The 13,412-nt window shown below is 39.2% G+C and overlaps 1 protein-coding gene across 2 annotated transcripts in view; it reads left to right on the top strand.

Annotated features, from left to right (window-relative positions):
* The window catches only part of ANKUB1 (ankyrin repeat and ubiquitin domain containing 1), a 39,204-nt gene that overhangs the window by 20,302 nt on the left and 5,490 nt on the right, over nucleotides 1-13,412 (top strand). For both annotated transcript variants that reach the window (XM_023519991.1, XM_011374224.2), the window contains exons 4-5: nucleotides 580-694; nucleotides 3,530-4,468. In XM_023519991.1, the coding sequence (XP_023375759.1) occupies nucleotides 580-694; nucleotides 3,530-4,468 (1,054 nt within the window). The remainder of the gene's footprint in view (nucleotides 1-579; nucleotides 695-3,529; nucleotides 4,469-13,412) is intronic.

The following is a 13,412-nucleotide window of genomic DNA, read 5'->3' as shown; positions in this document are numbered from 1 at the left end:
GAAAAATTCCTGGAAAATACCTGCCTGAAAGACAAAGGGAATATGATGTCATAGGGATCAAGAGAGAGTAAACTTTTGAGGAGCAAGTGATAAATCCTCCAACAGCAATAAACATTCACAACACAGAATGGCTCCTATTTTGTAAAGGATAGAACAAAAGGATCATTGAACTCCATCCACAGCCCACTCACAAGCTAAAGGCCCAAGAAGCAAGCTCATTATCATGCCACAGTTTCTTTAGTTTTCTCTTTCAACATAACAGCTTTAGTTTACATAGTGATGTATATATCATCACGGAATCAATATCCACAGGACTTTTAACATAGCTGCAAAAAAATATTTCTGCATTATATGCAATCACTGTGCAAATGAGAAAATGTAAGTACACAAAAGCTAAATGGCTTTTCCAGGTCAGTAGAGGCCTAAGCTGAAAACAGCATCCCTGTCTACTTATTCTGAAGTTATTTTCATTTTGCATCTAGTTCATGCCTCTGTTGGGGGAAAGCTATCTTTAGAAGTTGTATGGATTGTCAAACCACAGGATGGCCCAGACTATAAACTGCCTCTCTTGATCCACAGGCACAACACTTCGCTTGGACGTCTGGGATGGATGGAAGGAATTTCTGATGGGTTGTCTCCTTGGACAAAAACTAAAAGTCCAGCGCTATTTATCAAATGAAAGACCAGTACTTAAGTATGGAGATAAAGCAAATGCTAAATTAATTTATGTAATTTTTATTGAACTTTCATAGGACCTTAAGTCTGCACTCCACAGCTAGTGTGCTGCTCCATGCTAAGTTCCACTTAGCACGTCTCAACCAGACATCATTATTGAGATATTTGCTGGAATAAGACAGCAGGGACGCCAGTAGGGTTGATGACCTTTGGAGATGGATTGTAATTAGGGTAGACATTCTTTAGGAAACAGTATTTAAATGGGTGACTTCAGTTTGGTTTGGATATCAGACCTTTAACAGTTCCTTTTAATGCTATCAGAATAATTATCTTGACACTCTCACATGCAATTATCCTTAAAAAAATAAACCTCACTATTTGCTAATCGATTGGCTAAAATCATTGGCTGCCTTTTCCTAAGCTCCCAAGTAATTTTTCAAACTGCAATTTAGTACAAAATTCATACTTTTGCAGTACATAAAGTAGAATATGTGTGGCTGGAGCAGTGGAGGAAGGTAGGCTCCTGATAATTTAATTCTAGTGCTCATGTGCTTAACCATTTCCATTTGACTTAAAATTTATATGAAATCTAAGAGCTCAGAGGATATAAATGATCACAATGAAAAGCTCTTTTTATTCCTCTACTCAATTAACAATTATCTATTGGGTATTTGCTATGTATTATGCAAAATCCTAGGAATATAGTGATAAACAAGGTATGGTTCATGCTTTAAGCAAGCTTACAGTTCAGCAGGGGAAACAGAAAATAAGTAACCAAATCCTCAAGAAGCAGAATTGCAAATTGTTTGGGAGTATAAACTCCAGTGCCCATTTGCCTAAGTTCAAAGCCGTACTCCCTCAGTGTTTAGTTGTATAAACTTGGGCAAGTGATAAAGTCATCCTGTTCCTCAGTGTCCTCATGTACAAAATAGGAATGGTAATAGTATCTATCTCACAGAACTATTTTAGAGATTAAATGACCTACTAATTATAAGGAACTTAGAGAGTTGTCTGGCACATGGTAAGCAGGATATAAATGCTAAGCATTGTTGCTATTATCATTCAGTGTCAAAAATGTTATGACATGGACATAGTGCGAGATGATATGGGAATTTATAGTATGGAGAACTAACTAGACTTAGGGGATAATCCTGAGAAGGAGAACTGAAACTGAGACCTTAATTGTTGGTACTTGGGTAAATGGTAGAGAGAAGAAAAACCATGTTCCAAAACAGATGGAACCATGTGTACAAAGATCTGAGTGGTGGGGGCAGGGAGGATAAATTGAAGGAAGTGAAAGAAGTTCTACATGGTAGATCATAGAGTAAGAGGGAGCTGGTGGCCAGAGGCTGAAAGATAAGAGCCAGCTCATACAGGACTCCATAGGAATGTAAAGGAATTTGAATTTCAACATTTAAGTGTTGGGAAGACATTGAAAGCAGAGAAAAGCCATGATGAAATCTTCATTTTAGAACACTGGCTCTGGCTGCAGTGTGAAGAATAGAGGCAGGCAGGGAAATGGGGAGATAGTCAAGAGACAATGGCAGCCTGAACTAGGCTTAGGACTAGACTAAGAGGACAGACTGTGAAAAGATATATTTAGGAAGCAGGACCAACTAGTCTCAGTATGAAGAGTACCTCTAGTTCCCATAACATGAATGCTAAAGATGAAAGCAAAGGCCAGTCAGTCCAACCAGTGGGGCTCTTCTCCCCAAATTGAGAAAACTGATAAAATTCAGATATGCTGATTTTCACTAATGAATTTCAAAAGAAATTGATGTATGAACCAAAATACCAGCATATTCATGCATAACTCTAGTTATAACCTAACTGTCAGAGGGTCCTAGAGACCAACATGTTCTGCAAAGACCATCTACTTCATACAGAAAAATTACCTGGGAAGCCACATACACATCAAAAAATGGTGTAGTGAACATGCAATCAGTTACAGGGAGTCAGTTATATGCAGTATATTTTGGATGACACCAGGCTAGCTTTCCTCCCTCCCTACAATGGGGTCAGACAGCCCTACCCAAGTATATCCTGGACAATACCTGGTGGGACCCTGTCTAGGTTTGTCTCCCTAATTCTTATTTCTCTGAACAGCCTTCACATGTCATTCAACTTATGCCTTATGGAGTATTAGAAGGATAGTAAGAAGAGCAGTGTGGCTCTCGTACAGTGAAATAGAAAGGGACTGGTAGGAAGTGGGATGAGGGTGCAGATGATGAGGGGCTTTATAGGCCTAGGTGAGGAGTTAGAATTTCAATTGCAGTGGGAAGCTATTGGAGGATTTGGAACTGAGGATAGGCAACCTTCAATACATATAATAAAAAGATCACTGAATACTGTGTGAAGAAAAGCCTAGAGGGGGATAAGTGAAAATGAGAGACCAGTTAGGAGACTATGGCACCGGTAGTGATTCTGGTGGTGGGGAGCAACCTCGTGGTATACGTCAATAGCAGTAGAGATTTTGAGAAGCCAGAAAATAAGGACAAAACAAACAAACATATACAACTTTCAAATTTCTGTTAACATTTTGAATTTCTTCTAGTACCTGCATAATTGACATAAAGTTTGATTTTTTTATTTGAGCATTTGATTTTCATAAGAAAGAAAACTGCTCAAAGGAAACCAGTTTGAATTATGTACATGTGCATAGTAGGATAATGTGTACAAGCAAGTCCTGTGCAATTGAATCTATATATTACTACATGCCTTTTCCGAAAACATTTTAGTAAAAGTAAGAAACAAGTATTTTAACTAGAATGTTTCATGGGTATTTAGTGTAACTACATTTGTCTATTTTCTGACTTACTAAACACCCCTACTCCTACTTGTTTCATTCATTCAGGTATCAGAAAAGGGTGGCCCTGTACATTGCCGCCTTTTATGGCTACATTGAGCTCACCGAATGGGCCCTGAAGCAGGGTGTGCGGCCCAATGAGGCAGTCGGCGTTCACCCCTATCGAGCATGGTGCCACGAAGCCCTTCATGCAGATATCTCTAAATGTCCCATTCATGCAGCTGCAGAAGCAGGCCAGCTGTTGATTCTGAAGGCCTTTGTCAACTACAGCGTGCTGTGCCTGGAATGCAAAAATGCTGCAGGACAAATTCCCCTGACCATTGCGGTCAAACACAAGCATAAAGACTGCGTATTATATTTACAGAGTAAAATGTGGTCCACAGTTTCTTTTCTGAAAATTTCAGTCCCCATGAGGATCTATGTTAAAATAAAACAATGGATTCTCAGAGCTCAGAGTCACAACCTTTATAAAAGCCAGCTTTGCAGAGCAAGGATCTTTGGGGCAAGAGTTGGAGACATTGTGATGGTGGATGGTTTCACCAAACCAAAAATGACCTCCAAGAACTGGCATCAGGATGGGAACAAGAACTCACAAGGCACTCTTGGAAAGCTACTGCCTCTCAAGGAACATACTGCAAGCAGGAAACCTGTCAATCCTTTGGCAATTTCACAGCAAGACAAAAGAGAACAAATCTTCAAATTTCCTCCGCTGGTAGATGCAAATACATTCTCAGAATTACAAAGACATCAACAACAAAATCGGCAAAAAATTATTGCCACAGCTAAGAAAAAAGAAAAGCTTGTAAAAAACACATATCTTCCCCAAGTCCCCCTCCCTCCAGTTTCAAGAGTGGGCTATTCACACCCATCTTTTTACTATGCAACACCCAGTGCTGACTTTTTACTCAGATCCTCCTTCGCATCTTTCTCTGAGCACAATGGGAAAACTCCAAGGGAAAATGCCATCTACTGCTTAGCTGTGGCCAGGTAATGCTTTCTCTTTAAACATACAAGGGCAAACCTTTAATAGGGCCGGTCTGGGTGCAGGGAATGGTCCATGAAGCCCTGCTATGCCATATAGTGTGACAGAGATTGTTCCAGGGCAGTATTTAGCTTCAAGGACTTCATCTTAGCCTTGTGTATAAGACAAAACAAACTAATTTTATTGGCCAGTTCAATCTGTACAGTACTTTAGTCCTCAAGCTTCAGGAAGAAAAGAGATACCATAAAAAGAATTGTATCAATTAGCAAGGTCCCTTGCCCCCCGCACCCCCTTTTTTTTTAACTAATAAGAAATTGTTGCTTATAATTAAAAGAAGAGAGAAACTTGAAATGTGGAAGGGATACATCAAAAGTATTATGGAAGACTGGATGGTAATGAAAGTGGAAGGAAAGAAAGAAACAATTTGTTGACAAACTGAACCATAAAGACGTTAGTTGACTTACTGGGCAAGATTGGGGGTGGGATCTATATTGGATAGGGTGGTAGAACTCACATTAATATTTAAGGTAAGTTTAAAAAGTAATGCATTATTACACTTAAAGACATAAACAAATGTTTACAAAGTGGACTTTTCAGGCACATACATTTCATAAGATAAAATTTTATATATTGGTCATCAGATTTCATCGAAAACACAACTCCGATTAGTTATAAGGGGCCATCCATTACTCATGAGGTATTACTTGGCGCCAATATTATTTACAGTAGAAATATATATTTCCCCTTACTCAATTTATGAGAAGAAAAGAAAAAACAAGACTAAATTACTTTAGTTGCATTTTGGTATTGGTCTTCAGTTCAGTTCTATTTTATTTCAGCTAGGTTGTTGCCACCTAGTGGTGAGAGTAATTCGGGTTATAACACTGGCATAATTCGCGATAACGAGGTTGACAGCAAATGAAGAAACTACTTAATAGTTTCAATCTTTGTAATTTGTGAGGTATCTCAAATAGAATGTAGAAAAAGAGATAATCTAAAATTCTAGAAAAAGATGAGAAAATTATTAATTGAAAAAATTATATAGCCCATCTTAAAATCAGGCTGTAAACATAAAGGAAATACTGATTAGTTTTATCAACAGATGCACGTTTAAAATAAGCTTATTTTTCAAGCATCCAGTAATTACTTATTATGGCCCAGTTTGTTGCTAGGCAGAATGGAAATATGCAAAAGTATCTGTTTAAGGTGGGCATGTGCATGATTTGGGGTGAAGAAGGCTGCCAGTATCTAGTGTGTGTAGTGCTTTCTTGGGGAGAAATTGAGTTGTGAAATATATAGTAACACACATAAGGAGCACCAATTTCACTTGTATGGCTCATTTTGCATGCATCCATGTAACCACCACCCAAGTCAGATGCAAAGTATTTCTAGCACCCCAAAAAGTTCCCTCATGCCTCTTGTCAGTCAATAATCCTTCCCAGATATAACCATTATTCTAATTTCTACCAATGAGATTAGTTTTTCCTGTTTTTGAATTTCATATAAAGGGCATATATAGTATGTGCTTTTTATGTCTGCCTTGTTCAATTAACATGTTGTCTATGAGAGTCATCCATGTTTTTACATGTATTGATTTTTTTTATTTCTATATAGTATTCCTATTCTGCGTAGTATTACATATCTTTATTTATTTATCCATTCTGCTATTGATGGGCATTTGGGTTGTTTCTAATTTGGGGTAATTTGGAATAAAACTGTATAACTATTCTTAAATATTCTTGTATAACTATTCTTGAATTTGCATTCATTTCACTTGACTCTATACCTAAGAATAGAATTGCTAGGTCGTAGGGTAAATTTAAGTTTAGTTTGAGTAAACACCTACAAACAGTTTTCCAAAGAGGTACAAGCATGCTGTTTTTGTAGGTATATTTTACAAAGATTGGAGTTATCAGGGGGAAGCAATTTCAAGGTTGTTAAAGGAACTGCTGGGGAAAATGTGTTAAAAAAAAGTTAGTGCAGAAAGGAGTTTGTAGAAGGAACGATGGTCAGTCTGATTTTGCACTTCCTCTGGCAAAGTGACTCCTTGCTAATCTTTCCAACCTTACCATTTGACTTTTCCCAATAGTTTTCTCTTTTCTTTATTTGCACTCTTTACTTCCTTCCTATCTGTTTTCTCTCCTTTTCACTTTAACCTTCCCAGGATGTCTCACATCCCTCTGTTGGTGGACTTTGGAGGGGGAAGTGAAACCTGCAGTATTCATGTCCCTTCACAGCTCTTTTTGGTCTGGTTCATGCCCCCTCATAGGAGTCATGAAAGCACCAATGTCTACCTGAAGCGGTCAATCAAGCCAGGCAGTCAGGTGGTCTGAGTATTTACTACTAAAAGACCAGTACAGCTCTTATGCCAAAAAGATACAACATGAAGAGTGAATATGCACTGTCTCAATGGCTGGATCCACCAACAAGCTAATATCATAGCCAGGAGATGGAGACAAACCCAACGTAATCTTTCATGATGGTAACCCAGGGAAATTGGATCAGGGTTAGTAAAGTAGCCATTAGATGTTCCTAATTATGTGGGGAGAGGAGTCCCCCAAACCAGGACTGCAGATACCTGGCATCATGTGAAAGCACTTGCTGGACCATATATCATTCAGGAACTCCACTTTTAGACTCATGAAAATATACTTCTTAGGACTGATGCCAAGAGAGTATTACTGCGGTTAGCTCAGATCAGGTGCTAATGTGGGTCTGGGTTGACGAGTGCATGTAGCTGGTGTCAAGATGACAGTGACTGAGGCCACACTGAGCCTCATTTCTCAGAAGATAGTGTAAGCTATCAAATATCTCCAGGTCAAATATCTCTAAGTTGTATCTAGAAAACAGTCTTCCTTACCATTTACTGTCTAATTCCAGTGAGGTTTATGTGACCTGGAAGTCCAGTGAAGATTCAAATGTGGAGGACTGGTCCAAAAGGTTGAGTTGAGACTATGAGTGGGCAGAGAATGGATGGTAATCTCCACTGGTGATTCTGATGGGCTCTTGTGCTCCTGATAAAAGTAGAGCTCTTTGTTTTTTTAAATAAAAATGACCAGAGATGGGGCAGGGCACATTTGTCATAAGTCTGAACCACTGTGGTTGATGAAGGTATTTGTCTTAGGCTTGGAAAGTGAAAATAGAGCATAAACCTGCTTAGCCTGGCCATGCCACTGAGACCCACTCTTCATGGAGGAGTAACTTCCGCTCCCCAAACTTCTCTCGATATGTGACCTATTTCTTGGGGATTCTAGAAGCAAAGGTGAGTGGGAGGGGGAGGAAAACAAAGGAGGAGATGGAGCAGCAGCCTGTGTGGCTTAAAGGCAATGCCGGTGCAGATGGGAAAGCTGGGCGATGGAATAATTTCCCTTAAAAAAAAAAAAGAGAAATTTAATTACAAAATACAATAATACTACTTTTTGGGAAACATCCAAACAACATGGGATTATATAAAGTAAACATGAATATCTCCATCCATCCTCCAGTCCCATTCCTCTCCCCTCTCATGCATCCCATGCCACTCCCCGGAAGACACCATTATTACTATTAGTTTGTAGCCTCCTAGAACTTGTCTATGTATCTCAACATATATATGTGAGACATGTATGGCATTCACTTTTCATCATAAAAGGGATTTTACTGTATTTATTGTCCCCAAATATACATCACTTAAACATATCTGTCAAATCTTTCCATACTGGAAGAATGAACTACCTTATGTTTTTTAATGGCTGCCTAGTATTCCACTGTCGATATTTTTAAAATAAGTTATTTAACGAGCCCCACTTGATTTTCATTCAAGTTGTTTCCAGTTTTTCACCATGATGACGGTGGTGCAATAGATCTTTTCATATATAATACTAATTCATTTGTAGAAGTATTCCTATAGGATACCTTGACTGAAGTAAAAGTGTTTGTTTAAAGGACATATACATACTGCTAAGTCACCTTCCTAGAAGACTGTACCAACTTATACCCATTCATAGAGTATGAGAGGCTACTTTTCAGTTAATTACATATCTACAGCTGGAAGGGGCCAGGCTCAGAGGGAGCCAGTGTGGGAGTGAAGGAGAGAATCTGACAAAGACTCTTAGGGTGAATTTGTGTGGTACTGTGTTATGAGTCAACCTTCCCTGAGAAGAGACTGTCAGTAGTACCCCCAATTCCAACCAGGAATAAGCTTGATGAAATTCAGTTGCTGGCCCTTGTGGAACACCTCCCAAGTATAGCTTGTAATGGGTGTGGAAGAGATATTTCCTCTCTTAGATTCCTCTCAGGGGTGTAAGCTACCCCTCCCCCAACTTCCCCCTTTATTAGGTGCTAGGGCACAAAGGTAGCAGGGGCTAATTCTGCTGCTCTCCCTTTACTGTCAGTCCTGGCCATTTTGTATAGGTGAGCATGTGGGCTCTAGAAAAACACAGACATTGAGCAGAGCTCAATGCAGAGTTCTTCTGCATTCCTGAGCACTAGATTTAGGAGACTAGTTGCATCACATCTCCTCCTCAGTTCTGCTTTAGGTGAGAGCAGCAAAGGGAGACATCAGCTGGGCCTTCAACCTCATACACAGGTCAGAAAGTTGACTGAAACCTGAGGGTTTAGCCTCCTAGACTAGCTTGTCAAACAGTGCATGCTGAGGCCTTGTTCTCCAGTTGAGCAACCCTGAATTCCATGACCCATCCAAGAACCTTGTTTCTTTTGTTCACTTTTGTATCTCCAGCATAGTGCCTGGCATATAGTAAGTGGTCAATAAATGGATGTTAAACGAATGCATAGAAGCCAGGGAGAGGTGAATATAGTTACACTGTCTTTCCTCCCTAAACTGGGAACTTCTATGCTGAAAAGAAACACTGAGATTCAGTTAGATAGTTGGGCTGATGGCCCAATTAGTGGTTATAATGGTTATTCATTCAACAAACATTGAGTTGGAGATACAACCGTCAGGTGACTTTCTTAGTTTTAGCATCGAAAGTCCTGTTTCTTGGGAAATCTCTCAGTCCTGGGCAAAACAAGAAATTGGTCACCCTAAACAATAATAATAAACACAGATGTAGTCTTCCACTTGTGAAGCAAACTGTTTAGGAGGGTGTGATGGTCATAATGGCATATGCTCACTGAGGAAAGTGCTATGAAGGAGAGAAACTTGGAGAGAGAGTTTCTATGGAAGTCTGACAAGGACCTTGACTTCCCTAAGAAAATGTTTGAGCTGAATTCTGAAGTAAGGATTAACCAGGTAAAGGAAGCACGGAGAAAGTATGCACCAGGTAGAGGAAATGGCTTGTGCAAAGGCCTTCTGGTTGAAACTCACGGGGAATTTGTGAAATAGAAAGATGTGCTAGAGTGAAGAGAGAGGAGAGGTATGAAACAAACATGAAGAGGCAGCCAGGGGTCCATATGAAGGACTGGGCTGGTTTAGTCTAAAGACAATGAGGGAACATTGAAAGGTTTGATCAGCTTTGGATTTTTTAGAGACCACTTTAACTTCAGTATAGGAGAACTAGAATGGAGTCTGGAAGTCCAGACAGGAGTCATCTGCAGGGATCCAGGGCAGAGACGGTGGCAGACTGAACTACAGGAGTGACTTGAGTAATAGTGAGAAGTGGATGGGTTGGAGACAAATGTAAGAAAGAAATTGATGGACTTGGTAGTGGATTGCATATGATAAGGAATAAGGAACAGGGTGGATGCAAGGATGACTCTTGTCTTTTAAACTACTCAAAGCAAGGGTGAGGTTCTCTGCGCCCAGAAACTCCCAGCCACTGCTTTAGAAAGGCCCATAGTGTTCTGCTCCCACCTCTAGAGAGACATGGGCAGCTATAGATATTCCCCAGACTTCTCACGAGCTTACAGATGTATTTGGAGCAGGTCCCAGTGTTCAGAGAGCCCAAGCAAGTGCTCAATTGGTGGAGGTAAAATAATGCTGTAGGCAAGGCAACCCTGTTGATGAGTGTGCCAGAGTGACAGCAACTACATTTGGCTCTCCTGGGTAAGTGCCAGGAAACCAGAAAATGATGACTCAAAGACAAAATGGCTAAATTAGCCCACTGCAACATGCTCACAGAAAAGAGTGTGGGCCTGGCAAAGAGGCAGGGGCTATTAGAGAAGAAACTGACCTGGGAGGTGACATCCTCCTTCCAGCCCTGCTTTGTTTTTATTCACAGTGCTATCACCGTCTCATATTATATTAACCTTTTATTTGTGTATTTGCTTCCTCACTAGAATGTGTTCCATGAGGGCAGAGAGGCTGTGTATTTTGTTCACTTTTTGTTTCTTCAGCACGTAGAACAGTGCTTGGCATATAAGAAGTGCTTGGTAAATGGTTTTTGAATGAATGCAGCAAAGTGAGAGTTCATATACCAGAGAGAGAATCAGAATGAACACTGAGCCTAGGAGGAGCTAATATATACATCAGAAAGGGAGAGGGAGGGCTTTAAATCAAGTCAGGTGGGATATGGAGAACAGCTAAAGGAGATTGAGTGATTTACTTAAGGTTTAGAACTTGATTCTACGGACAGCCCTGACAGGTTAATCCCATTTAGAGGGCTCAAGGAGCCAAGCCATTGAGGTAAAGTAAAGAGTTAATCCAGAACACTAAAGATGAATCAGGCAAACTTGGATCTAGTTCAAATGTTTGAACTAGTTCAAATGTTTATGCAAGGTTGCTCCTGCTAGACTGAGAGAAACTCCATTAAATTTACAGGATCTTGCCAGACAAAGAGGGTGATGATAAGAAAAAGGAGCCAAGTAGAGGTGGCAACATGGTCAAAGGCACTGCTTTGTGAAAAAGCAAGAAAGAAATTTACTTTTTAGGAAAGTAAGTGGATTTGCACAAGGCATTTTAGGGGATAGAGAGAAATTAGCAGATGAGACTAGCAAGGTAGAGCACACCTACAATGAGAAGCATCTTGTGTACCCAAGTGAAGAGTCTGCTTTTTTAAAAAATTAATTGATTTTTTTATGGTAACATTGGTTAATGAAATCCGTTGAGTTTAAGCCATACATTTTAAAAGTAAGGCATATATATATATTTACATTGTGTGTTCACCTCCCATAGTTAGATTACTTTTTGTCACCACATATTTGACCTCCTTTACCCCATCTGTTTCCCCTCTCCCCAACCCTCTGGTAACCACTAGTCTATTGTCCATGTCCATGAGTCTCTGATTGTCCTGTTTGTTTGTTGCTTTTAGGTTTATATCCCACATATAAGGGATATCATGTGATTTTCAACTTTTTCATTCTGGTTTATTCTCTTAGCATAATTATCTCAAGGTCCATCCATGTTGACGCAAATGGCAGTATTTCGTCTCTTCTTATGGCTGAGTAATATTCCGTTGTCCATATTTACCACAGCTTCTTTAGCCAATCATCTATGGTAGGACATCACGTCCTGGACACTGTAAATAATGCTGCCATTAACATCGGTGTGAAAATATCTTTTTAGATATAAATTTTCAAGTCTTTGGAGTAAATACCCAGTAGAGGGATTGCTGGATTATATGGTAGATCAATTCTTAGTTTTTTGAGGAACCTCCATATTGTTTTCCATAGTGGCTGCACAAATTTGCAGTCCCATCAGCAGTGTATGAGGGTTCCTTTTTCTCTGCATCCTCTCCAGCATTTGTTATTACTTATCCTGTTGATCACAGCTATTCTAACAGCTGTGAGATGGTATCTCATTGTGGTTTTGATTTGCATTTCCCTAATAGCTAGTGATGTTGAGCATCTTTTCATATATTTGTTGGCCATTTGTATGTCCTCTAGGAAGAAGTGTCTGTTCAGGTCCTCTGACATTTTTTGATTGCATCATTTTTTGTTGTTGTTATTGAGTCGTATGAGTTCTTTGTATATTTTGGATCTTAGGCCCGTATCAGAGGCATTGCTTGCAAATATATTTTCCCATTTGGATGGTTGTCTCTTTACCTTGTCTCTTACCTTTCTTTTGTTGTGCAGAAGTTTTTAGTTCGATGTAGTCCCATTCATTTATTTTAGCTTTTACTTCCCTTGCCTTTGAGGTCAAATTCATAAAATCCATTTTAAGTCCAAGGTCCTTGAGTTTTATTCCTATGTTTTCCTCTATGCATTTTATTGTTTCAGGTCTTATATTCAGGTCCTTAATCCATTTGAGTTAATTTTGGTGTGTGGTGATAGACAGCAGTCTAGTTTCATTCTTTTGTAGGTGGCCTTCCAGTTTTTCCAGCACCATTTATTGAAGAGTCTTTCTTTTCTCCACTGTATGCTTTAGGCTTTTTTGTCGGAAATTATTTGTCCATATAAACATGACTTTATTTATGGAACAATTAAGGAACAATTCTGTTCCTTCAACAGATATATGTTTCTTTTTTCTGCCAATACCATGCCGTTTTCATTATTGTCACTTTTTAGTATAATTTGAAGTCGGGCAGAGTGATATCTCCAGCCTCGTTCTTTTTTCTCAGGATGGCTTTGGCAATTGGGGGTCTTTTGTGCTTCCAAACAAATCTGATGATTTTTTGTTCCGTTTCTTTAAAAAATGCCTATGAGATTCTGACAGAAATTGTATTAAATCTGTATAATGCTTTAGGTTATAAGATCATTTTAACTACGTAGATTCTTCCAACTCAAGAACACAGAATATCTTTCCATTTCTTTGTATCTTCTTCGATTTCTTTTAATAGGGTCTTGTAGTTTTCATGATATAGGTCCTTCACATGTTTTGTTAGATTTATTCCCAGGTATTTTATTCTTTTTGTTGCACTTGCAAAAGGAATTATTTTTTCCATTTCTTTTTCTGACACTTTGTTATTAGAGTATAGGAACTCTATGGATTTTTGAACGTTGATCGTTGATCGTGTATCCAGAAACTTTACTGCTTATTGTTTCTAGTAGTGTTCTTCTGGCGTCTTTAGGGTTTTCTGTATAGAGAATCGTGTCATCCACAAATAGTGACAGTTTGACTTCTTCGTTTCCTAT

Source organism: Pteropus vampyrus, unplaced genomic scaffold (genome assembly GCF_000151845.1).
Source record: "Pteropus vampyrus isolate Shadow unplaced genomic scaffold, Pvam_2.0 Scaffold242, whole genome shotgun sequence".
Taxonomy (NCBI): Eukaryota; Metazoa; Chordata; class Mammalia; order Chiroptera; family Pteropodidae; genus Pteropus; species Pteropus vampyrus.
The sequence above is the reverse complement of the archived record's forward strand: the minus strand, read 5'-3'. Positions and strand labels throughout refer to the sequence as shown.